Source organism: Mchenga conophoros, linkage group LG18 (assembly GCF_057382185.1).
Source record: "Mchenga conophoros isolate Kocher_MC1m ecotype Shallow Benthic linkage group LG18, M_conophoros_male_GT1.1, whole genome shotgun sequence".
Lineage (NCBI taxonomy): Eukaryota > Metazoa > Chordata > Actinopteri > Cichliformes > Cichlidae > Mchenga > Mchenga conophoros.
The window spans coordinates 19,255,097-19,281,988 of record NC_140543.1 but is presented as its reverse complement, the minus strand read 5'-3'; the positions used below and the strand labels follow the sequence as shown (position 1 = coordinate 19,281,988).

The following is a 26,892-nucleotide window of genomic DNA, read 5'->3' as shown; positions in this document are numbered from 1 at the left end:
TGTATGCTGACACTCCACATATTGTATTTGAGCAGGCATTCCATTACGGTGCAGAAACATTTTATAGATGTCTGTCTTTATGACAACTGTAATTTTATTTCTTTGTTCTTACTTAATAACTTCACCCATACAAACTGTGTAAGTTGTGCATTATTCGGAGTGTTGTGGCTGTGGTGATTGGCAGGTTTGGGGGCTGTTTCATCTCATCCAGTGTTCTGCTGTACTGTAAGTCTCTCTAAAGAGGCGATTGCTTGGTTTCCCCACTAAGTACATTTTGTTTTGATCCTGTTTCTTTGTTGCTAGCCACAGTGATAATGGATGTACCTTACTAACTGAGCTACGGTGCCACTCTGTGGGTTTTTGTCACTCGTGACATAAACAACAAACAAACAAAGACACGAGAAAGGCTCAACTAATGATTTGTTCTCTTCGTGTATCTTTTGACGACCGATACTTTTGCTATGATGTTGCTAATTGCTATAACTTGGCTTCAGTTTGGAATACTAATACATATTTCATGACGCTGTAGTGAATGTGACGAAGCCTGTGAGCTCATTCAGCAGGTAATTGTAGCTGCAGTGCGTCATACACCCTAACATCCTAGCCTCATATCCTGAACATACACTCTCAACTTGGCAGCCTTTTCTAACCCATTAAAACTTAGACTAGTTTCTACTTTCATGAAAATTATGGGAGATGTAAATAATACAAATTGGACCATGAGTTTGCATGGGTTAAACTGGAGAATTTCCCATTTTTCCCTGTGACATCGGTGTGACTGCTTCCCTCCATGTCTGCCAACCTGCTGTTTTAACCCACTCCATCACCCCAGCAAACACCTGGAGGGGGAAGGTGCTGCCTAGTCACCACTCCTCAGTTTCTGTGTGATCACATTTGAGCTAGATGCGACACTCGGACTCTCTTTCGCTGCTGTAGTAAAATGTATTACTTCAAGCATAAAGTTGTTTGACTGAATGAAACTTTGGTGCCTGCCATCTTTACACCAATCTTCCATTTCTCACACAGGCTGTCAGGCAGCAGCAATGCTACAAAGCCACAAAATGATCATGGAGACAGCTAATAAAGTCGCAGCATCGGCAGACAGACCTAAACATCAACAGGAATCATATTAGCATCGCTATTTCTATTTCTCCACAGTGACACAGCTACTACAGATGCATTAGGTCCAACTCGTGTCTGCTGCTGGATATCTCTAGGATTTATCACGCTGTGATGTGACCTTGTAAACTTTGCTTTTATTCTCAAATGCCCTGCGCACGTGTGTGTGTGCTTGTGTCTGTATGACAGTTAAATTAAGTGCTTGTACCCCTGTGTGAGTGCTTGCTTGTGTGCATGTCTCTCAGGAGTGTGTCGCTGCTGTATCATAGCAGGGTCGATAAGAGAATCTGCCCGTGTGACACAACAGATTACTGCTGCCTGGTCTCAGCCCGGAAAACGACTGCGAGAGGACTCGGGAGAGATGGCAGCGGGGCTTCGTCGCTTTGATTCGAACTGACTGAAGTGCTGTAGGAGAAATCTCCTCCACATAGTTCATATTTATGTGCGCATTGCTGTTAGATTTATACCTCTGATTTGTTCTTGTTTTGTCTGAATCAAACAGTTTTAAGCATGAAGCGCTGCTGCAGAGGCACAGATGAGTTTCAGTTAAATAAAGGAGGGCTGTTTTCAAAAATACATGAATGGAGCTTGTTGCTACTGCAAAAAATACCCACACAGAAGCACCTGTCAGCCTCTGATTTAACTCCAGAGAGGATATGGCAATTTGATCTTTCACAGCCTTGAATTAAATGTCGCAATCAAGTGAATCAACTGATAACTGGCAGAAAAAGTCTTAATCAGTGTCTTAGCAATTTCTTAATGTGAAGTGATGACCGTACAACCTTTTCAAACCTTACGAGAGGTGACATTTTCACCCTCTTCTCAGATGAGACACCATCAGGTGTGCCAGCTTTTTGATAACATTTATAGAAGCAGTGCGAGGTAAAATAAAAATTGCCTTTGGTGGTACATAAATGATCTACTACTCACTACACTGGCTTGGCTATTAAATCTTTGAGTTTGTGTTAACTACAACCAAAGCCTCACTTATCCACTGCACTGTTGATGCCTTCACCATAGCGTAGAGCTGGTGCATTGATTGGAACACAACAGTCTCTAGTGGCAAAACAGACACAGTGCAAGGAAAAAGCCATAAAAATGGTCTCCAGCATCTAAAATGTCAGTGAAATGACACTGCCTACTGCACATGACCTTTATTTTTTCAATAAACTGTGAAAAATAGAGTAAAGCAAAGCAGGAGGAAGAAAACTGACTGTTTTAAAAGGAGTTACTCTGGTGATTATCAGCTGCACACCTAATAAAGCTCATCCTCAAAACAAATCAGTGAGAATGCTGCCTCCATTTATAAATATGAAGCACAGGAGAAAAGAAAATGGGACGCAAGACAGGTTAAGAGACGGTTATATTTAGCTGCATTCTCGTGTAATTCTTAAACACTGCAGGAATCTTTAAGATCCAGAGTGACAGCGCACAATGTGCTTTGAAGTAGCAGCCAAGAAAGGTGTGATTTAAGTCTACGAACAGTGAACATCCATGTGCACACCTGTGTGGATCAGCGCGCTTGTATTCAAATGGTTTCCCCATGTAATGGTCCGCAAGAGGATGTAGAAAGCCATAGCCCCGTCCCCCAGGGCATGAAGCAGGCATGGAGGAGATCCAGGCCCCAGACATCCAGAGGCCCCAGAGTGTGAGAGCCCAAGGAGGACCACCGGAGGGGCATCCGTGCCACCCTCATGGGAAGGGCTGAGGATCCCCAGACGAGGGGTCTGTCTGTCCTGCGTGCTGCACAACAATATTTAGTATTTAGTATTTACTGCTGTTTACACTTAGCTAGATTAATGCGATGGTGTTGTGTTTAATATATTGCTTTGGTTTTTTTTTGCTTGTTTTCTATTCTTCTTCTCTCAACAGGTGATCCAGGAGATTTTTTTCCCCCTTTCTCACTGTCTCTCTCCCCTTCTGTTTTTCTTTTCCTTCCTCTTTCTCTCTCCCTTTCCTATCCCTCACTCGCGTCTGTCCCGTCTGTAACAATTGAAAATAAAATAAATAATAAAAACAAAGGTCGATCAAATGGACCAATACGGCAATGCCATGATGATCCATTTGGCAAAATAAATCCATTGGGTATCCTTGTTGGTCTTCAGAAAACAATTCTGACGGTTAAAGAACCAAATGGGACAGGCAAAAAAAAAAAAAAGATCCAGAGTGAAGTTGCATCTGAAGAGTGAGATAATCCCCTGTGACGTGAAGGAAGTGAATGTGACCGCCATTATTAAGCTGACGATCGCAAATGAAGGTAGACAGATGGAGTGATTTTCTTTTTTCTGCATTTGCATCGATATTTAATCGGCTTCGGTAAATTTCAACTACGCAGACTGTAATTAAAGAAAGCGACAAAACGGTGTTCGAACACCACTGATTACAAAATACCCACGTGGAGGCCTAATGACAGCTGATGATATGTTTACTTCACGTGATCTTCCGAGCAGAAAATCTACCACGAGAGACTGAAGCTCAGCATCATCACGGCGTAATAAGGCCTCTCTCTCTGTTTAAACACTGACTAATACTCGCTGTCAGCTTTTGTAATAATACAGTAAATCATCAGGAGGAAGAGGGACAGTCAAACAGCGAGGCAGCAGTCAGCTGATGTGCCGCTGACAGGTCTGTAGAGGTGGTGCTGGGGGAGGGCAGGGCGCGAAGGGATGATCGATGGGGTGTCAACAGAGCGTTGAGGTGCCGGGGAGAGGAATGGATGACCCGTTGAGATGCCCTCTGGGAACAGAGGAGCTAAAAAAGCAAACAACAACAGCAACAAAAAAAAAGGCTGATGTCGAATATGTCTGTCAATGGCGACCTGGTGCAGAAACCAGAGTGGAGGCTTGTATTCATTGAGAGTCAAAGGGGAATTCATACTTTTTTAACAAGAAGGAAAATTAACATCGTGGTGATGATGATGGACACAGTATGCTGGTATGAGCGGAGGATATTCAGGTTGCGATGTGAGAGCTGCGTCATCTCCAGATGGCAGTCAGAGCCACCAGCGAGCAGCAGCGTGTGTGTTCCCAGAGCTTACAGCCTCACCCTCTCCACCTTTGCAACCATGGCAACATCGAGCATGAGGTCCTGCCGCGGCTGCTTTGTTGTCCTGAGGGGAGGAGCTGCGCTGGGTGACAGCATGTCTGCCTTCTGTGCTCTGCACTGCACACTGGTTTAAACGTACAGAAACCAAGCACTGGCTTGTTTTTTTCCACATGTGATATTTACTTTCATGCTGTTTTACCTGATTTTATACTTAACTATTAATTACTATAATTCAACAGTACAAGCCACTTCATTAGGTACGCCTTGCTAGTACTGGGTTGGATCACCTTTTGTCTTTAGAAGTACCTTAATTCTAGAATATTCCTCAGAGATTCTGACCCATGTTTGGTATTATGAGGCTCAAAGCATGCCGTGAAAATATCCCCCACACACCATCATCCCACCCCCACCAGCCTAAGCTGTTGATATAAGGCAGGATTGATCTTATCTTGTTGTTTATGACCAATTCTGACTCCATCATCTGATTGTCACAGCAAAAGTTGACTCATCGGTCCAGGAAACACTTTTGCCAATTTAGGTGAACCTGTGCGAATTTTAGTTTCAGTTTCCTGTTCTTAGCTGACAGAAGTGGCACCCAGTGTGGTTCAGACCATTCTTGGGGGTGGAAATGAGCAATTTCTGACCAGCCAGTCTGGCACCAGCGACCACGATCTGTTCAAAAGTACTTAAATCACCATTTGGATGCTTGGTGTCTGCTTTTCTACATGCATCGAGTTAGTGCCATGTGATTAGCTGAATGGATTAGGAGCAGGTGAACAGGTGTACCTAATAAAGTAGCTGGTGACTGTACAACCTTATTGTTATCTTTTGCAGAACCTCTTTTTCTCATTTATTTAATTGCATCTCAGCACAAATTTCTTCACCATTTCTTTTAAGTCATTTTTTACTCGTCTGTGTTTCTGTTTTTATTTAATATTTAGTATTTAGTATTTTATTGTTATTTTAGGATAGGATCAGACTTAGCTGTACACCACATGCCTGATTCTAACTGTACTTAGTACATAGACAGTGGCTAAAGTGCCAGAAACATCCCTCACGGAACAATGGAGACCAAAAACAGCTAAAAGAGAAAAATATGATGACAAATATATTTCTGAAAAATAATGTAAAGACAAAATATTTTTCACATAAGCTAATAAAACAAACCAGATTACATCAAGTTACTGTGTTTATCTTTGTGGTATTAGAGTGAAACTGTCACAGGTGAAATGCGACTGTAATATCGCTTGATCAATACACAACTATAACGCCATCTTCTGTCCACCCAGGTGGGAAAGAAACTGAAAAATAGTCTTAATGTTTTCACAGTAGCTTTAATTTCAATTAAGTTCTAATTCTGCATCACCGGCTCACAAAATATTGAACTCCAGCTGCTTCATTAAAAGCTCTACAAGCTTATAAAGACAAAACTAAGCAACCTACAATCCGCTATGAACGCACACAGGGCAACAGTTCATGTTTTCCCGCACTTATATGTCTCATGCAATGATTTGCACATTAAAGCGGCTTCCTTCACATTTTTCCTCTCATACAGCATAATTATGATTACAGGAATAATCACATAATTATTAAAAATTAGAGCGTGTGCTTGCGTCTTGATTGTTTCCTTTGAAGCCTAATGTGGTGGCATCCAGACAAGAGAATTTCCTGGCATAGCTCCTCATATAAAATATTTGTTCGTGGAAGTAATGGGAAGTAGATTTTTTTTCCGTTTTCCATCCTTAACATTCACATCTGGCTTTCTGCACTGATGAAAAGGGAGCTTGCCTCAGGATTCGTGATCATTTTGGATTAGCATGCCAAGTAACAAATCCGGTGGCATCCTTCAGTAAGCAGTCGTCATCTGAAGCACACAGTTAGCCTTTCCTCAAAGATAACGAGGACAGCCTAACGCATCTCATTGCTCTCTTTCTTTTATCTGGCTGCTCTTCTTGAGCTCCGTCTGGCTGATTTATCTGAGCTCTGGACCTCAAAGGAAGCACAGAGCTAAACGAAGACTTGGGAACCGGGCCAAACTGTCTTACTCAGATCTGGAGTATGTCTAAGCAGAAGGCACAGTTAAGGGGACGCATGAGGACAGGCTGCGAGTTTGCGTGCGTGTTCGTGTATGTATAAGCCCTGGGCAGTCTATCCAACATGAATTCAATTTTAAGTCACACAGCAAAGGTGATTTATGATTCATTCCTTTTGAACATCAATTTCCTTCTGATTCAAAACAGAATCTGAAAATTTAGTGCTCAGGGAATTTTTCCTCAGATAAAACCTTCCGAAAGGAAACTTAATTAAATTAATTAAAAGAGGATATGTAGTGTAATGATGCTTTCAATGCTGAAGAGCTGGCAGTGTCCTGAAATACAATGGGTTCACTACAAACAAACTCCTGTAATTACTAAAGGGAAATCAGAGAGCTCAGAGCTCTTTGTGCTTGTCCCCAGAGATACAGCCTGCCCACTTTGCCATTTCAAAAATGCTTCTTTGGCCCTCAGGGACGCCATCACACCATCTCTTTGTCATAAGGGCATATTACATATGTGTAAAAAGAGCTAATTAAAAGTAAAATGAAACCACATTTTCAGCATACTTCGGTTGATTTTAAAAGCGGAAGCCCAGACCGAGATCAAAATATTAATGCATTATAGAGCAGCGTGCTATTCTGAGATTAAGGTGGCCCTGTGGGAAATGAGCTTTTCACTAATGACTAGTACTTATAGTCAGACATGAATACAGCTGTCATTGTAATTAGCAGCAGGAGGTCTGTTTTTAGCTATTTTGGGGATAGAAACGATGGGAATCAGTAGGATTTTGTGGCTTTTATTCAGTAAAATGTTCAACTTATTTAGAAAACTGACAGCCTTCATCACCAAATCATAAAATCTAGATTAGAGCTCCATAAAAGGATCATGAGAAGTTAAGCCCTGGTATAAATGGAGGTTGACTTTGTCCTTCGTTTGTAGTTATACATTTTTAAGGCTTACTCATTACATCAGATGATGCTTATTACAGCTGAAAATGAACCATAAGCATGGCCTCTAGTAAATCATTGATCACAAGAATTTAGATTTGATGTCTTTTTTAAAGGAAACGAGAAGGAAATGTTAAAGAGAGCAATATTTTTATCACGTGGCTCTTTATAAATCTGGGCTACTTTAATTCACAATGATTCTTTTTCATATTTGTTCGTATAAGGTTTTGTCACTTGTCTTAAGGTCTCTATAAAAAAGGGTAATTCAACCACCTCCTCTTTATTTGTCAAAGAAAAACAGCATGAATATTGTTTTTATTACTCGATATGTTGACTGTGAGTCACATGTCATTATTCCAGATCACAGGGCGAGACACAAGCAAAAAGAGATGTGGGGTTTTTTTTTCTGTTATGTAACCTATAAAGAAAATGTCAATACAGGCCGAGTCATGAATGTGTCTTCAGGCTCCAGCCTTAAGGCAAAATGCTACCCTGTTTCACCTTTATATCCAACAGTTAATTAAGATGTTCACAGGCCTCTATTTACAGTAAAGGGTAATGAGGAGGAGAACGAACTACTGCTGATATCTCCCTAGGTGACGTAAACTCTACCATGAAACACTGACACACAGTGCAAAGCGAGAATTAATCTCATCTCACACACACACACACACACACACACACACACACACACACACACACACACACACACAGCTCTCCGACAAACAAAGATGCAGTGCCTGCATTTCGCGAACCCAAGAGCTCAGAAGAACACAGCAGCAAACAAATGAAACTGTTGTTTACAAAAAATGTAATTCTTTGTGCTTTTCATTAACTCAGAGTAAACTCTCAGACGCACGAGTGTTCACTGGTAAATATTTGGATGAATGAAATTAAATTCACGAATGTCCGATTCAGTTGTTTGCTTCTTCCGTCTGCAAAATAAAGGAGAACAACAACAGCGCGGGCAAACTTTTGCCAAGGAGGGAGGGATTGGAAATTGTACTTCTTGAAATGGTCTCCCCATCTCTTGAGGCAAAAGGCAATTTCATGCTCCAGCACAACTCAGAGAGACATTGGGACTAAAGGTGACCTCAAGGTTAATAGTGCAAATGTAATAAATTGGAAATCTTGCAGTACAATAACAACTTCTGACTTAACGGGTAAAATGATGTCTGTTTGTTAAGAAAATCGTGACTGTCAAGTCGCCAGAAAAGAATTATCCATAAAAATGAGGTAATAAGCTTAAAGGAAGCAATGGTAGGTTATTTCTTTTTGTCCAGAGGCGTATAGGACACAGCCAGAGGACTATACCTCTATTTCCTGCAGAAAACAAGCAACACATTTCCTAACAACTCTGTCTTTGTGCAGACAGAATGTGAGATTCCAGCCAATCTGAAACCTTCTGTGAGTTTTCGCTATTTGGTGGAAGCATGGCTGATGCTACATAGCTAGTCTTCTTAGGCTGAAAAAAAGAGAAACCAGTAACACAAATGTTGTTTAGGGGACAAAATTGTCTGAGAGCTCTGCACTTCATGTTGTGTTTGTTTTCACAAATGAAAACAGAATGACACAAACACTTTGTGTTTTCGCCATAAATGAACCAGGATTCTTTTGCTTGTTAGGTGATTGCATAAACCACTACAGTTTGGAGGTACTGGGTGCTGTCGTCTCTAACAGGCACAAAGTCCAAATAGCCATCTTCTAATCTAATAGAGAAAGGCTGAAGTAGAGCATTTTGGTTTTTGTATGAGAAGCAATTTCACGTCATGGCTACAAGCAGACAAACAGTGAACTAATAAAAAGCATTGTGATGATGTACCTGTCATTAAATCTAAAAAGCACAGAACAAAGCCAAACACAATCCAGCAGGACTGAGCAGAAAAGCCATTCCAACAATGTTTCATAAACTGAGCCTTCTTATTATTTTTTCCCATATAGTACCACCTATCCAGGACTGGTTCTTGCTACTGCAGTGCCTTAGGAAACATTTGAACTCAACCTTGGATTAGCTGGTGTGTAACAAATGATTTAACTGCAAAAAGTGTGTGAGTGTGACAGGTCATCTGACTAATGTGTAAAAAATAAATAAATACAGACTGTGTTTTAATTCTATCCGCATTGAGAATATTTAATGATTATTAATAACTCTCTCTGCTGAAACCCTCCTGATGATTCTGCAGCTGTAAGTAACCCCATGAAGCTGCGATTATTGGATGAACTTTAAGGAAAGACTCCAATAAACAGCTGTAAGCAGCAAGCATCGCCTTCAGATTCCCCTGGGTTACATTAAATATTCGTCAAACTTATTAATAACCTGTTAAGACAGTTCTGGCTGTGCACCCGTCTGTGTGTCTAGATCACTGCAGCCTGACAGTAATATTTTGTTCAACTTTTAGATCCTAGTTCCCCGCTACAGCCTCTCTTTTGTAAAACCAACAATCCGACTTCTACAGGCAATCTGAGGAGTCGCCTGCACCCACACTGCAATTTATCACATGTGGCTTCAATTTATAATGCTGCAGGGAACATCTGTATGCGTAGCTTCCTTTTAGATCAGCTGTTTACTGTGACCGGTGTCTTTAACAGTGCTTGGGGCACATTAGTGGCATATTTTTAAGGTTGAACTATAAATTTTACAAAATATTTCTTGCTCTCCTTTGCGTCCCTTGTGCTGTTGAGGCTCCAGGCAGCTGCCTCGTTGAGCTGGCCCTCAACTTATCCATCAAAATCCACAGTGAGAAATTTCTAAATGCTAAAGGCTTGTGTGTGTGTTTGTGTGTTGGGAGGGGGATTAGGGTCATGGTTGGGCCAAACACCCTCTTCATGAACCTCTCAAAAATGGGTCAGACGCTTATGTTTTGTCACTTTCTATAACCACAACACTGCTGTGGTGCTGTTTGCAGTTTCAGCACCACGGTCAGCACCATGCAACCCATCAGCGGCTCTCTGCAGACAGATATGAAACATATGGAGCAGAAAGTGTTGATTTTTAAGTCAAATCATCATCACGGTCACCTGAAGCACGTCGAGCTTTAATGCTACCATTGCTAGTAGTGGAAGAGATGAATGTTTTTTAAAAAACACTGCAACACAAGCAGAAGCAACATAATAATGGAAGACTGCGGCTGCCACAGAATATAAACCAAGCTTTTGAAAGTTTCTTCAACATCTTTTAAAAGTGAAAGCTTCAGGGAGGCCTGTTGGGGTCTGAATGAGAGTGTTTGAAGAATTACTGTCCAAAATGTGCATAATTGTGGCTTTATGCATGCAAACAACAAAGAAAAAACTCATTTCTTACGTCCTCATCCTCCCGCAGGCATTTTTTGCGGTACTGGACGTGAGGTCTCCCATCGAGGAGTTGCTGAGGGGTCTTCGCTGCGTTTTCCTCGTCTGCAACCTGTCCACCAAGAAGGTGGCTGGCCTCAGGTGGGTGCGGAAAGGAATTGGTGGTATTGATCTTTCCGGTGAATCTCTGGTACAGCGAAGCCATAATACTGGTCCGGTTCAGATAAAAAAAAAAACAACAAAAGCAACTTACAGCATGTCAGAGTCACAAGCAGGTCTCGTCTGATTGTGTGGCTTGGACAGTCTGTTTGGTTTATTTGCGCTTCGAAGAGAACCGATGGCAGGCAGCCAGCTTTCACCTCCGGGATGGAGCAAAAAAAAAAAAAAAAAAGGACGAGGTGAAGACACTTGGCTAGTAAATAAGCATCTGTGGATAGTGTGGATGACTCACGGCGTTGGAGTGTTAGACCAATATAAAGCCGGATCATTCGCAGCCGTGTCCTTTTAGCTTTGCCCAGGCGCACGGCAGACTGGTGGGCTGTAGGTGTCAATAGTTGCTCTCTTCTGTATTCACGACACGTTGTCTCCCCTCTTCAGTTTCCTGATGCCTCCTTTCAGAGAGATGGCAGGCGGATGCGCTGAGTTTCCATCAGATATTCGATCATCCAGATGACTCCGAGTGATTGTCCACCTCCCCCCGTCCAAAAACAAACAAAAACAAACGACCAACAGATACTGATTCGACTCTTCCGGCTATGTGTATACCGGACTGACCTCACATATGAAAAGTGTGAAGGACGCAGAGAGCCCGACGGTACTCACCGCAGACGCGCTCTGCATGTGAAGTGACCATCGCTGTGAGAGCAGCTTTACTGTAGCACTACTGTCACTGCACTTCTTTGTGCACTGCTTTGCGCGCAGAAATGCGCCAGCGATGCACAGATTCGCTTGTATAGACTTCGATGTGAAAGCGCAGAATAAGAAGCCTCTCTTATTTATGATTTCATGAGCGAGGTTGTAAAATTGCCTCTCATGTGACTGCGTATGGTCCCAGGACGGAGCTCTAGTGCCTCTCTGTGGCGCGCTGGATTAGGACAGGCTGACCAAACGCCTCTTAAGATGTGTACTCCACATGTGACACAACAAAGAGGGAAGTTCTTTCTTTAAAGATAGAAAACAGAAAATACTTTGAAGCACAGCATATATTTGAGTCACACAACTGGATAAAATAAAAGGAATATATATTTAAAATGTGTACAAACGTGGTTAAACGTATCCTTTGCAGCTTCTTAGAGCCTGATGAAAACCTTTCTTGAAAGCCCCTCTACATGCAGTGCCACAAACCATAAAAATGCCCCTTCCCTACTTCAGCCCAATATTTTCATTCAGTTCACAACCACAAGTGTTATTCAGCTCATAACACTGCAGGTGATTTCATGCTTGAAATACTCACAGAGGCCACAGCAATGCAGCTCTGGTAAATGCAGAATATTGGCTTATATGCAACGGAGGGAGGGAAAGGCTCTTGGGTCAAAGTGTTCAAATCTCTGCCATTCCTGTCAAGAATGTCACAGGCCAACATGCCATGGCCTCTCACTCAAACTATCACCCAACTGGTGCTGAGCTGTATTTCTGGGAAATAGGTCATCTTCAGAGGGGTACAACTTCAAAGCAGCACTAAAGCGCAGCTCCAAACAGCTCTGCACACACTCTGCTGAATACTCCCGTTTTGCCTCTCTCATTAAGTGAAATCAAGGTGAACTGACTAGAGTAGTAGAAATGAAAAAGGTCTATCTTGAACTCTGAATAAAGAGTGAGTTTCAATTAAATTTCTTTTATAAATGGTGAGTTATCTCGAGTCCTGAAAGAAATGCTGAAGGCTCATTGATTCGTGGCTTGAATTATGAATACAACCCGATTAATAGTAAATCTATCTGGAATACAGAATTTTCATTTCAAATGTTTGGCCATTTACAAAACAAAACAAAATAAGGATAGTGGACGTTACTCCCCATTCTCCCCTTCCTCGTGAGTTTGACTCATTTTTTCCTTTGACTCCAAGTATGATTCAAAAAGTAATGAACTTTGTTTGATGCTTTGTCTACCTCGTAATTGGAGTTTCAGCAGAAACTTGTGCTTTGGACTGAACATCTCTGGGCTTCCAGCAATCTCTCGCCTTCCACAGTGGCTTGCCTCGGTCCTTGTCATTTGTTTCCCTAGTTCATAAATGCCTTTTCCTGGGTCTGCGCACCCCTTGGGAAATAGGCCTGAGTCACTTGACATCAATCCCAGCCTCTCTGATAGATGTCTTCCAATCTCCCTCACCTTGTTGGGGAGCTATTGTGAACTGCCTCACTGCTTTAAAGCTCCCCTCAGGACAGTGCCGGGGAGCCCGGGCTCAGCTTGACTCCCCTATCGCCTCCACACAGACACAGCAGATGACTGGAGCTACGCCTTTCCCTGCTCCCACAAACACCACTGCAGTCAAGCTCTGCATTACAGGTGGTAAAAATTTGAAGAAGCATATAATAACCAGGTATAATGACAATGATAGCTGCAGTAAAACCTCTGTGGGTAGCTAATGGTACTGTTGGAGACAGTGCAAGCTAAAGCTTACCTCCCTTGTGATATGGAACATCGTAATTATATTTCAAACACGTCACAGATGCATTTTATTTCAAATGATACGATGCACTTTGGTGCACTTTATGACGCTGTGAGTGATGGCTTTATGAAGCTCCGCTATGCAGTAAACTCCCTTCAGTGAGTTTATTTTTTAATTCCAGTGAGGGACTGACACACCAACTTTGCCAGAAATTTTACTAACTGAATGCACAGATGTTATTTTATTATATGAGGACCAGAGGGAAGTCATTATTTTTCTCCTCCTAGAATGAAATGAAACAACGCCAAAAACTGGTGATCATGTTCTCCGCAGAGAGGCGGAAAACTCTGAGGCAGCCTGGAGGTAAAAAAAAAATCCCACAATAGCATTAAACATTATTAGCAAGAAAGACTAGAGGGAAACCAAGAAATCTGAGAGAGAAAAAGGAAAGTAAATCTTTTTATAATTGCACACACACACAAAAAATCATTTTAATGTTTGCTCTTTTCTGTTTTAGATCTCCTGGCTTGGAAATTTTTAAGAATTAAGTGTTTTTGATCTTATTTTCTTAAAGTTTGACATCTTTAAAAATATGTACAACAAAGGTAAGCTGGATATTAAGCTGCACAGCAACACTATCACGCATACTGTTATTTCTATTACCATAAACAGGATACCATACAGTACATACTGTAGTGTGGTGCCTATATAAATTTAGTTAATCACTCACAATGGCAATATTAATGTATTTGTATGAAGTGAAATGCCACTGCAGCCCAACATCTTTCCATCAGCATTCCACACAGCACAACAAAATGACACAAATTAATTGGATGGAAGAGGAGACCGATCAATCAATCGATGTTTTGCGGGTGTGCAGTAATATCTAATTTCCTCTGAACATCACTCAGCTGAACAAGGAAATTGCTGAACCCCTTTACATGCATGTAAGAGAGAACAGATTCAGTTACAGCCCATCATAATCACATTTTTCCACCATTCTCCATTCGGCATTAGCTGGACACTAGTGATTTCTCTCGATGCTGTGCTGGGACAACCATGACAACAAGTTTCTTTATCACCCCGCTGCCGGTGTCGGATTACATGCCCCGTTTCACTGTGGCCTGGGCACATACATTTTATCTTGAAGCTCTTCTCGAGACAGTCCATTACCGAGCTGTAAATAGCTTGCTCTCACATCGATTAAAAATCATCACAAATACACTTGTGTACATCAAATTTGTCCAATTATCAGAAGCAGTCTTCAAGAAGGAATTGCACGCCGTAACTCATTAAAATGCCTCCAGATCAAATGTTTTCAGGCTGCAAGACACGTCTCCTCGGGGGAGCACAGAACAGAGGGAATAGATGTCGGTGAAGATACTGCATGAGGTGAAAGGGGCAGATTTGTGGCATCACTGTAACAACAACAGCAGGTCAGCCACAGTTTGGTGCGCACTTAGCAGCATTGTCAACAGTTAGGACAGAACATCCACACAGCAATATATCGTATAAAAGCATTAACTCACATCGTATGTATAAACTCTGGCCTCAAACGTGCATGTTTTTATTAAAACACCTTAAACACATTTCCTTCACAGCATGGATTACCCCAGTCACGTGACTTCCAGAGGCAAAGCTTATCAAATGAATGAAGGAAAAGCAGATGCCTGTTCACTCACTTGCAATGTAATTCACAGATGAAAAAATAGTGGGAAAAGAAATCAGAGAGCTAATTAATCAAACGGACGTATTGGAACGATTATTATAATACACACACTGATGCTGCGATGCACTGCACATATTGGTATTTGTTTACACAGGGATCATGATTTTTGTAGCTTATTGTCATGCAAAGTGTGAAGTCTTTCAGCATTTCTGTATTGTGATACCACAAGAGACAGACAGACAGATAGATCGATAGATCGATCGATAGATGGATAGATCGATCAGCCATTACTCACAGGGTAGAAACATCTTTCTCCATCAGTGTTTATCAAAATTGAATTGTGTGTCACTGAAAGCCAAAGTCTGTGAGACTGCAGAGTCTCACAGTCCTTATCATTGAATTACACCCTAAGACTACGTTACAACACTTGGCTCATTTCGGGCCATGTAACAATGGTCACTTCAATTACTCTTGGCTGCAAGTACTGCATTCATTACACTTCTGGTCCGCTGCACAGAAGAAGGAAGCTGCTACAAATCACTGACACATATTTAGTCTCATATAGGTAACACTTTATGTGTGAATCATTTGATGACCTTCCTACTGTAAATTCACATAAATGGAAATATTGTCATTTCTAACCTGTTCTAAGCCCTTATTTGCCTGCATAAAATCCATTCCCTGAGTGAAACTAGTTGAGGATGTGTCCCATTGGAAGGGGAATATTATTTTTTATGGAGAGCTGACTCTCCCAGTGTATTACAAGTGAAGGGAAGCTATGCACTGAGCCCAAATTGAAATGGCAGCAGATAAGTCACTGAGGAAATGGAGTTTAATGCTGGCTGATGCTGTAGAATAGACTGTGGTTTGAGGGGGAGCAGCATACTACAGCTGTGGATTGTGGCGGCGGCAGATGATGGGGAGAAGAAAGAGGAAGGAATCGAAGGGGGAGATAGGAAACAGAGAAACCAAACTAGAGCATGTCACTATAAATTTACTGTCAAATGTGTGTTTGGGTGCGGATAGAAAGATAGTGTGCACAGCAAAACGAGAGCTGAAAATGGATTATGACAAATGAATTGAAGGAGTTTATGGTATGAGACATGCAAGGCTTAATGCAAACTGCCCTGCACAAGTTATTGATTGGTATGACCCTTCTGGTCATTTATTATTCCACGTGGCACAAAATGTAAGTGTATTTGTGATCTGGAGTGCTGCACAAATCTAAACGCTGCTCTGCAGGAGAGAGTTTTAGAGCTACGGGCGTTCCTTTCTCTAACTTCCAGAAAGCTACAATTTACATAATTTTAATTGCTCAAGAACACCAAAGTCGCACAGCAACTTCTGCTTGTCATCAATCTCCCTTGTAGCCCATTTGCATGCAAACATGAGAGCAGTAAACTGTCAGCATTTAATCTAATGAGTTGACCTCAAAGTCAAGTCTGGAGGATTTTCACATAAGCAAAGATTAAGCAAAGAAAATGCAATGCAAAGCAGTCGTTTTAAAACATCTAATATGGCACTGCAATCATACTTTCATACCTAACTTTTCCTCATAGTGAGCAGCTGAACTGAAGTCATTATGTGGTAACATCACAAAGATTAACAATGAGGCGCAAGGTATTCTCCACAGCGTATGCAGCCAGCCATTCATTAGAAGTCGCCTCTTGAAAGAAAATTAAAAGTGGTAAGCATTTGTCCATCAAGATCCTGGCAGAGGGGAGATGAGGACCCGCCGCTCTCTTCCTGCCTGTCCAGTTGTTATCAAAAACAGCCAGCAGCCTGTTCTGTCAGTAGCAGGAGGCTCACCCACAAACACAGACATTCCCCCACAGCGTGTCATGCATGCTAAAAGGGCCTCTTACCCTTCTGGAAGGAGTGCTGGTGTCTATCTTCAGCTGGGTGGCTATGAGGACAGACATGGTGAGAAGTGCCACTTGCCTTCCCCTCTCGCTGTGCTCACACCTTTGTGCTGTGAAGTTGGGGCTGCTGGAGGTGTCTGAGAATTCCTCCCCCCCACCCCGCCAACCTCCTCCCCTTCCCCTCCCTTCCCCTACAGCTAAGAGAAAGGATGACCTGGGGGTCCGGGAGCCCAGCGAGAACGCCTCTCTCTCTACTCGCCGGGTGAATCAATCACAGACACTGGCATCGTTTCCAAAGAGGGGGGCGGGGGGGGGGGGGGGGGGGCGGGAGAGGTGGTGGTACAGGCTCCTCCAAACGTTACTTATCTCTGCCGCCCTTACTCCCTCCCTCCCTGGCTCGCTCGCTGCCTCAACTCCTGCACACAAATATGCTTAAACTCTCTCGACAAGACTTTACTCAGCAAAGGTGGAGTTGAATAGTGTAAGTAAATCTCTCTCTCTCTCTCACACACACACACACACACACACACACACACACACACACACACACACACACATACATAAATACACTGTAGCATGTAAATAATAACATGTTCCTCAACATATTAGTAACAATATTGCCTGCTAGGCTTTTTTCTCTTTGAGAGTGCGTGTGTTTAAGTGTGTGTGTGTGTGTGTGTGTGTGTGTGTGTGTGTGTGTGTGTGTGTGTGTGTGTGTTCAATGTGTGTAAATATTACCAAGAAATTGATCATTTCACTCAGCATTGCAGCTGGGTTGTGATTAAGCACAAGTAATATTTATGCTTCCTGTCTTCTCTATCATAAAATACAACTCCGCCCACCTCCCCAAACACACATGCACACACACACACCCATCAAGCTACACTGACAGGACAGAATCCTGGCACAGGCAACACTACTGCAGATTTATTTATGTAGCATTTGTACCTCCCGTAATGAATCCCAGGGCTGAGACTGAGTAACCAGCTTATTTAACCGAACCGTAGCACTAAGCCACAAGACAGTAGCGACGAAATGGCTTTTATAAAACTAGAAGAGGTGATATTTCTAAGTGAAAAGCCAAACTGCCCTCTCCTTCTGCATCTAGCCCGGCTGAATATGACAAAAGCCAGAGGCAAGACGCCCTAAGAGGACCGTCACGGACAGCATGAATGGCAAAGTGTTCATAACTCATTCATTTAAAATGGCACACAGCAGGATCCAAGCGTAGTAAATCACAAGGCCACTTCTCACACCCAGGCTTGATATGGACTCAGGGTTTGAATTATATCCTTGTGTTGATGCTGTCCAGCATTTTGCTTGTGTGTGAACTCAGGATGCTGAAGTTGTGTGAACATCAAAATTGTAAACAGCGCAACGTCACTAAAGCGCTAACGCTGCCCTAACTTTTACACTTCACAGATGAAAGAACATGTTAACTAATTCGACGTTCGTGAGCAGAAGGTGACCTTGACAGTTTGTCAGTGGGCAAGTGACTAAAATAAAGTTTCATGGATGGTGGCATGTATTACACCCTGTGGTAAGCCCTGGTTTGAGGTTTCACGGTGGTTCATAAATACTTGCATTAAAAGTCAGCTACATTTCTTTTTGACCGTGACTCATGAGCCTGTTTGAAGCTTCCCCCGCAGCTGCAGCAGTTTATCTCTAATGGCCGCCGGGTTTCGGCTCATACTTTACATGTTTGATTTGCACACAGACAACAACTCCGCAGCAGCAGCTGATGAATTGCAGCGCTTATTTAAATGTAGGCAGCATAATCACTGCACGCAAGACGATCAACGTTTAAATTAAACCACAACAACAGAAAAGAAGAACAGCTGCGCTTGTTTAGGCTTTTTTTCTTCTTCATGTTAACAGGACCCGCATTTAAGGCCACTCTACACTGAGGATAAAGATGAACTGTAGTTCACACGCGCCACAGGAGATGAGGTTTCATCAAAGAGAGTAATTGCTCTGGTGACTTTACCAAAGGATAATAAAGTCTTTCAAGTTCATAGAAGAAATGGCGGTTGTAGTTATAGCTATTTCTGTTAACAAGCTCATTTTATGCCGTGACATTTCCCCAGGGTCCTTTAAACAAGCCCCTGATTGGTCATCTTCTGCGTTCATTTTTCTTACATTTACAGCTATGACATACACTCCTATGATTATGAATAATGCTGGCTCACAATAAGTCACTGTAATTGCAATTAGTATAAAAGGTCAACGTGGTTATTGCTGTAGAGCACAGAGGTGACGTAGTGTTTTATCACACCGACAGAGCATTAACCACGCACAGCTTGAAAACTTATAGCACTGCTTATATTTACTTACAGAGTCCGTCCATTTGTCAGCGTCTGCTGATTTCACAGAACATGAGCAACCATCAACACATTTTAAGAGCCGATGTCAAAACACAATCATTAATAACGTCTACAATTGATAGCACGCAATAATATTCAGGAGACATTAGTTTATTGCGTATAAATCGCAATGACAGTTTGCATTTCTGTGTTTTTAAATCACATATATCAGCATGGTGAAGGGACTTCTGTGATACACATATGGGCCTCCAGATTCAGTGAGAAAACAAGATTTAGCATTCAGCCCAGTGGAGATAATGAAATCATCAGTTTATGTTTTGGTTTGTGTGGAAGTGTCTGCTGCAATGGTGTATCCAGCTTCTTAATTGAATTTTTATACCATAATTTGTCTGGTAATACCGAAACAGCTCCACAGTTGTGGTCAGAAGGACATAACAGCTTGATGATGTCATCAGACACAGTTACAGAGGGGAGGACACATACAGAGGCAAATATGCATGCTCATACAAACCTTATCATACCTGAGTGTTTTAGCATTGCACACAGAATTTTCTGGTAATTGTTTGATTTTTTTTTTTTTTTTAATCTCTGCAGCAGTGTTGAAAATGTTTCTCCTTTCAACCCACGTACAGTTGTGGTCAGAAGTTTAGATATAGACATCATGGCCATGAATGTCATTGAAATTTGGTGCTTTTAACAAATTCTTTGGGCTGTTATTTTTACAGGATGGAAAGTTTCTACTTCTCAGCATAAAAAGGATTTTTTACAGCATTCATTGGACTGACCAATACTCTCCAAATAAGAGAGTTGTAGATTTCCACAAGTGAAGAAAGTATCCTGGAGCCATTTCTAGTTAACTCCAGATTACAAGATCAGGTCAAACAATTGTACATAAGTTGAAGTTATTTGGATGGTTAACAATGATCTGGAAGAAGATCCAATTCCCTCTCACTCAAATGAGAGGGAATTGGTTTGCAGTTTTATGATAAACAAAGGAACAACCAACAATGAAGCCTGCCATGAACTGGAAACTGCTGGAACATTAGTGTCACTGTCCACAATAAAAGAAGTTTCACCTGACCGTGGACTGAGAGGGTGCCGAAGCTGGAATTTTCAGTTGTCAACACAGACAAGCCAAATTCATCTGGAGAAAGGTTTTGTGGTCAGACAAGACAAAGATTAATCTATTTGGCTACAATGTGGCTGTCAAGCATGGTGGTGGTAGCATAATGCTCCGGGGCTGTATTGCTGCCAGTGGTGGTGCTGGTACACTGCTCAAAGTGGAAGAAATAATGAAGGAGGACTACCTCAAATCTTTAACTTCACTTCAAGTCAACAGCTAGATGTTTGAAACTTGGACATGTTTGGGTGTTCCAACAGGACAATGATCCCAAACAAATATCAAAACTGGATTTAGAATGGGTAAAACAGGCGAACATTACATTTCCGGAACAGCCTTCCCTTCTTGTTTTTTAAAGTCATTGAAGATGTTTGCTGTTCAATCATTCCACCCTAAAAGAGGAACACTTCAAAGAAATCCTTAAAAGCCCCAATATTAAAAGGACATTCATGCCCATGATAGGATATGTAAACTTCTGACCACAACTGTACATGGACTGAAAGAAGTAATGTTTTCAACACAGCTGCAGAGATAGTATTTCACAATTACAGGATAAAATTCTGTGTGAAATCCTAAAACGCTAACATTCAGGTGTGAAAAGGTGCGCATAAGCATGCATGTTTGCCTCTATACGTGTCCTTCACTTCACAACTTGGTGTCTGATAACAGCATCAAGTGCAGTGCAGCTCTAATTTTGACCTTCAGCCAGACCACGGCACCTATCCCTGACACTCCTCCCTGTGGATTCTAAAGATTCATGCTGCTGTCCTTGGTATGCACTTCGTACACGCTTCAGTTTGAGTTCAGGCTACAACACCAGTGCAAAGATATGAATAGAGAAAACATCATTATTCGTCAGAATAGGAATGAATCTGGGAATATCTGTGTGTCACGCTATGATGTGTCTTTATCAGCAAGTGGCTTCACTACAGGCAGAGTACTATCAGGTCATCTGTCACAGGTGACAGGAACAGATGAACCCTGCGCCCCAGGGAGCAATGCAAGTGCAAGATTGTGTCCAGGATGAAGAGCTTTAGGTGCTCAAAGGTGGCCGGGAGCTGCAAAACCTGGACAGCTTTTATAAACATGGTTCTCATCTACAGCAAGCCTTCCCTGGGGAGCCTAATCGCAGCATAGCAGTTAGTGGTGAAAAATGACTGCTGCTGAATGGTGTCTGTTGCTTCTGGGCATCCCTGGTTGTTTCTGTCTCCGAATTTCATTTCATTGAACAATGTGCTATTGTTTGCAACAGCATTATCACTTTCAAAGCGGTCATTGGATAAAATAAACAGATGGTATCAAAATGTGCACAGAAAATGTGTGCGTGTGAGCGCATCAGGAAAATGAAAGTCATTTTATAATGGTTACTACTGGCTGCGGGCAGCAATACAAACATTTTAAGCAGGCGATTCAAAGTGCAATGGTTCAATGCAGAAATACTGAGGGCTCACTAGATGAATACAGAATGCTTTTGAAAGGCATTTCATCCTTATTCCTGCTGCATACAAATCATTTCAGTGAAAGTTTGTCTGTACAATTTTACTCCAGGGAACCTTAACATTCAGCTCAGGGTGCCAGTGTATCCTTGACACACACACACTTTCAAACAGCGCTGATACAAGCTCACTCAAAACTAACACGATCAAACAGATGAAAGGTACAATCGTGTTGCTTACTAACACACAAAACTACACTTGAGTGGTAACATGCTGTATGACCCCCGCAGACAAATTTATAATGCCGTCTTACAAACTCTTTTAAACTCTCTGCTAAACCTCAGAGTGAAACAACAGAAATTTTATCTGGGAAAGAGAAAGCAATGCCAGCTGACTGTCTGACTGCCTCTCTTAGTTAATGCAAATAAAGGAAGTCTAGACTCAGGGGAAAGCCACTGGCCTCGAAAACGTCAGTCAGCGAGCAGCACCAGAGGCAGACGGCACCACAGATGAGACAAGATACGGTGAGGCAAAAAAAGAAATATATTTTCTGCTCTGTGGTGTAAAGTAAAAAAAAAAATACCAATGATTCAACTGGGGGCATGTCTAAGCATAAATACATGATGCTGAGTAACCATTCCATCAGATGTAAATGATTCAAAAATGATGAATGAAAAGGTTTTCGCTCCAAATTTGCGACAGAGCAACGATATGTGCGACAAGATTAGAGTCCTAAAATAATTCAGGAAATTTAAATTAAGCAGGTTCGTGTGACAGCCTTGTTTCCACAATGCTCTGTGGGATTTGTGCATCCTCGTGGGGGAATGTTTCATTATGAAGCCAGTAATGGATGTGATCTCTACAAGTAACAAACATCAACAGCAGCTGAAGCAGCATTCAGACTGACAACAAACACTGCAGAAGCTTAATATAGTCATGAATATAAGTATAGAACTCCCTAATGTGGTGACACTTTGTGACCTTTTATTGGACACAAAATTAGAGAATCCTGGAGGAGAATGATGCATTTTGGTAATACCAACAAATCGAAGCCTTGTATGTGTGTGTGTGTGTGTGTGTGTGTGTGTGTGTGTGTGTGTATGTGTGTGTGTGTGTGTGTGTGTGTGTCAGAGTCCATTTCAGACCAACAACTACAGCTTCTTTCTTATATAAACAGCAAAATCTCTTCTTAATATTTTACCTTAAACAAAATCATAGCCAACTGCACCTCAGTTATTTTGAATGTAATTCATTTTCAATAGGGATTTTGAAAGATAGCGTAACATTAGTCTTTTATATTTGAATTGTGTCATAGATACAGTATTGCACAAAAGGTTTGAGCCACCCCAATTCTCTTGATATTTTGCTACAATAATGGGAAGTAGGAGAAGCGATTTGTTGAAGCTTGTGTAAACATAAAGGAAAACACAGAATTTGAGGTTAAATCAGAGTTTATACTATTCTGAAAAACTTGAAAGTCAGTATTTCTTATGACCACTTTTATTGTTCAGCATAAACTCTCTTAGGCAAACTTTCCCTTCACTCCTTTAAGTAGTCTTTAGGAATAATTCCAAGCTCTTCTTTGTTCTGTTCTCTGTCAAGATGACACTGTTTCTACAATGCTGAGCTCCACTCTCTGGGGAGGCCAATCCATGACTTATAGAAAACCACACAATGGAACACTATCCAGTATGCTTTTACTACACTGGGTTTGGGGTCATTTTAATGTTGAAATATGAAGCTGCTACTAATTACATGCTGTCCATATGGTGTTGTGTGGTTGATCAAAATCTGATGATACTTTTACGCATTAATAATTCAATTAATTCTGACAAGATCGTCAACACCACCATGGCTCATTATGGTGCAAATACATCCCAAAGCCATGACAGAATCGCCACCTTGTTTCATGGCATGTCTCCTTCACTGATGATGATTTGACAGCTTTCAAATTTGGATTCATCACTTCTTCAGAGTTTTTACCATTGATTTTCAGCCCAGTTCTGGGGTAATCTGGCATACCTCAGCCTTTTCTCCCTGTTTTGCTTCCTTAAGAATGACTTCTTGACAGCCAACCTTCCACTGAGACCACCTCTGATGAGTTATGTTTTGGCATTTCCTATAGATTCAGCTAAAAACATGGGAACTGGGTTTGTTTTTGCAACAAGCTCCTAGTAACAAAGAGTCTAGAGATACAATTTAAAATTGGCTCCCAGAGTTAGGGTGCGTTTTCCGTGCTTGAATAATTTATATATCAGTGTTAAGTGACTTAAAAATCAAGCAAATGAAAAAAAGAGTTGTCTGAAAATGATCAGGTGCAAGGACTGAAAAAGGTTGAAAAAGCAGCCAGTGCCCAAATAAAAATGTTTAAAGACCTTCAGAAAAGCAGGCGCACTATTGCTCAAGACCACTTAAAAAAATGACAACAAAGGTCTCCTCGAGACAAGACTCCTCGGTAGCAAAATATTAAAAAATTAGGAGTAGATCAAGACTTTTTCACAGTAGTGTTTTAAAACCACAATAATCATGTAGAGTAACATTTCATATTGTTACAGTCCTCATGCTTCCTGATTGGATGGGAGTGTAAGGTTTAAATACAGTAGCAGAAGACCTTTGACTCTGACACTAACATAATTGCATTAGTTGAATGTTTTATTATATTTTTATTAGGTTCATAAATACCCTTAAAAAGCTAGTTAGTAATTAATACCATTATGAAATAAAAGGAGGAGGAGGAAAGGGAAAAGAAGATGAGAGCAAAAAGGGAAATGAGAATAAGAATGTAGATTCTGACAGTAAGTCACTGTTAATATGAGCTCTCTTATTCTCAGGCCAGAATCACACCAACCAAATCAGGTTTAATGAATTTTAGTGCAGACATGTCTGCATTTTCTCAAAATTATTCTGTCCTCAGAGAAGGGTAGGCGGCTTGGATTGCCAAGGCCGGACTTAATGATTTCCCTTTCTATGCAAATTGTCCACAGATTATGGTAGAATTTAATAGGTTGTGTCTGGGAATCCTTAATAAGTAAAATACTGGTCACAGAAGCTTCAAGGCTTTGGGGCTTTCACGGCACTGAGCTGTAAGCGGAGCTGTCAGCAGAAATATGAGAAATATGGAGTGTACAAAAGGTATAGCCTCTCTTCACAGTGGAGAAATTTGTTTAAGTAAAAGTGACTGGAGTCCAGCAAAGCCTGAGTAATGAGAGAAAAGTCTGTCAACATGCCAGCAGGCTGCTGAAGCTTGGCAGAGAAGCCTCATGTTGACTGAGTATGTGCTTCCAGCAGGTGGCAGACTAACTCCAGCGTGAACCAACGTGAGCACAAGGGAACGATATCAAGACTCGGTCTAATCTATGACTAAAAGATGAGTGAATCCACACAGAAACTGGGAAATAATCCAGATTTATTAGGATTAAATTACACACTATTGTATCAAAGAAAACATGCACAGCAATGCAGCACAAATGTGATTAAATTAATGACAGAGAGCCGATTAGGCAACGACACCACCAAGCTTTCCACAAACAACACACATGAACAATCCTTAATCTGAAACTTAAAAGAGCATTTTTAAACGAGTGTACTTTGCTTGTAGCACTGTGGGTAACATTCATCTATAAATAGTCTACTACAGCCTGTGATCTTTAAACCTTTTTGGGGATGACATGCCCCCTAGAGACAGACAAATTTGTCACAATTTAAATATTTCACAGCTCCTCTACAGAGAATCACAGGACAGGGAAACGCATTTTTTCCTCACTGAAACCACAATCAATGCACCCCGAGGTGTAATGCAAGTTAACTTTGGCTCCAATATGCGGCTGCTGCTCGGAAGTGATGTTAGGCAAGTGCTGTTGCTGGGGAATTACAGGACAGGACAAGTCAGAAGAGATGTATTTTTATTGTCTGTTGATTTCATGTGTTTCCTTGTTTGAATTCTGAGGGTGTAAGCCACTGAGCTATAAAGGAAGATGGAGTAAAAACATTTGAAATTAGAGTTGAATATAAAATCATAAACAGTCTTCTCATGGAGAAGCTGTGGATGGATTTGCAGACATTTTATCAGATTATTTGGCATCTTTAATCTTAACTTCTAAAGTGAGGCAACATTTTGTGAGCGTCTTTGGCTCCCTACAATCAGATGCACATTCTTTATGACACCTACTGTTTCCAGAACAATCCTCGTGAGCTGAGTGATTCTATACTTAAATAAACAGGTGGAAAACTACCGAAAGGGAATCAAGATACTGCACCCAGAAGACAGCTACACCTCTGCATCTCAACAACATGTAATAGGAACCCGATCGTCTTCTTTTACAGTTCGGTCCACAGGACTTAAAGAGGGGGAGGGGGTCACCTCTTTACGCATCGGTGGGCTTTAAAAAAAAAGTGCTCAAACAATTCTGCACAATCTGGTAGATTTTAATAGTTAAGGAAAGTAATGTTACTTAAAATAAGGAGATTTAAAATATAAGTTACCTTGTCTACCTTGATGGAGCCTCTGCGATAGTTTCCTGCACCTGCAGATGAGTTCATGGTCCCATAAATAGAGATAGTCTGCAATACAAAATATTCACCTGAAGTCGCCTGAACAACCAACTTTCATCTCTCTCTCTCTCTCTCTCTCTCAGCTGGTAATCACGAGGATCTCCGCGCTTGTTGTCTAAAATCGTAGAGCCAAAGGTGCCCAATGTGCCTTTTCGCCGATAAGTGCATGCGTCTCAGCTACAGCTGTTCCAACAATGTGCTCCAGATTAAGCGTCACCCACCTGTAGTAAGGCTATTTAAAAGTGTTGTCCAATGGTAAATCAAAGCTCTTTGTGCGCAGCCTCGCTTCGGAGATAGTGAATCCCCTCGGGGGTGTACAGTGTGCGCTTCTCTCCTGAACGACACAGATGAGTCGCAGAAAAGCAGAAAGTTTCTAAAGGATGACGATTCACAAAGGTTTCCAGTCAGTAAATGGAGTTTCTTTGATAGATTTGTACAGTTCCTGCAGAATAAACTGAGTTCGTTTATAATAGGTTGTGCATTTACAAACGGGGCGATCGTGGCTCAAGAGTTGGGAGTTCGGCTTGTAATCGGAAGGTTGCCGGTTCGAGCCCCGGCTCTGACAGTCTCGGTCGTTGTGTCCTTGGGCAAGACACTTCACCCGTTGCCTACTGGTGGTGGTCAGAGAGCCCGGTGGCGCCAGTGTCCGGCAGCCTCGCCTCTGTCAGTGCGCCCCAGGGTGGCTGTGGCTACAATGTAGCTTGCTATCACCAGTGTGTGAATGGGTGGATGACAGGTTGTGTAAAGCGCTTTGGGGTCCTTAGGGGCTAGAAAAGCGCTATACAAATACAGGCCATTTACCATTACAAAGATGTAAAGCAGACTGTTTATCGGCAAACTGCACATGCGGGTTTTTTGTTGGCCATCTTATCTACGCTTTTCTGAAAGTT

The 26,892-nt window shown here is 41.6% G+C and overlaps 1 protein-coding gene across 3 annotated transcripts in view; it reads right to left on the bottom strand.

The window, feature by feature from the left end:
* The window catches only part of LOC146553594 (A-type potassium channel modulatory protein DPP6-like), a 98,174-nt gene extending 72,049 nt beyond the window's left edge, over window positions 1–26,125 (bottom strand). The window contains exon 1 of one of the 3 annotated variants that reach the window (XM_085255852.1): window positions 25,934–26,125. In XM_085255852.1, coding sequence (XP_085111978.1) covers window positions 25,934–25,990 — 57 coding nt within the window. In that variant the 5' untranslated portion in view covers window positions 25,991–26,125. Of the gene's footprint in view, window positions 1–10,448; window positions 11,403–16,574; window positions 16,670–25,933 lie in introns of those variants that run through there. The other 2 variants (XM_085255853.1, XM_085255850.1) reach the window with 2 other exon arrangements.
* Window positions 26,126–26,892: the final 767 nt, after the last annotated feature.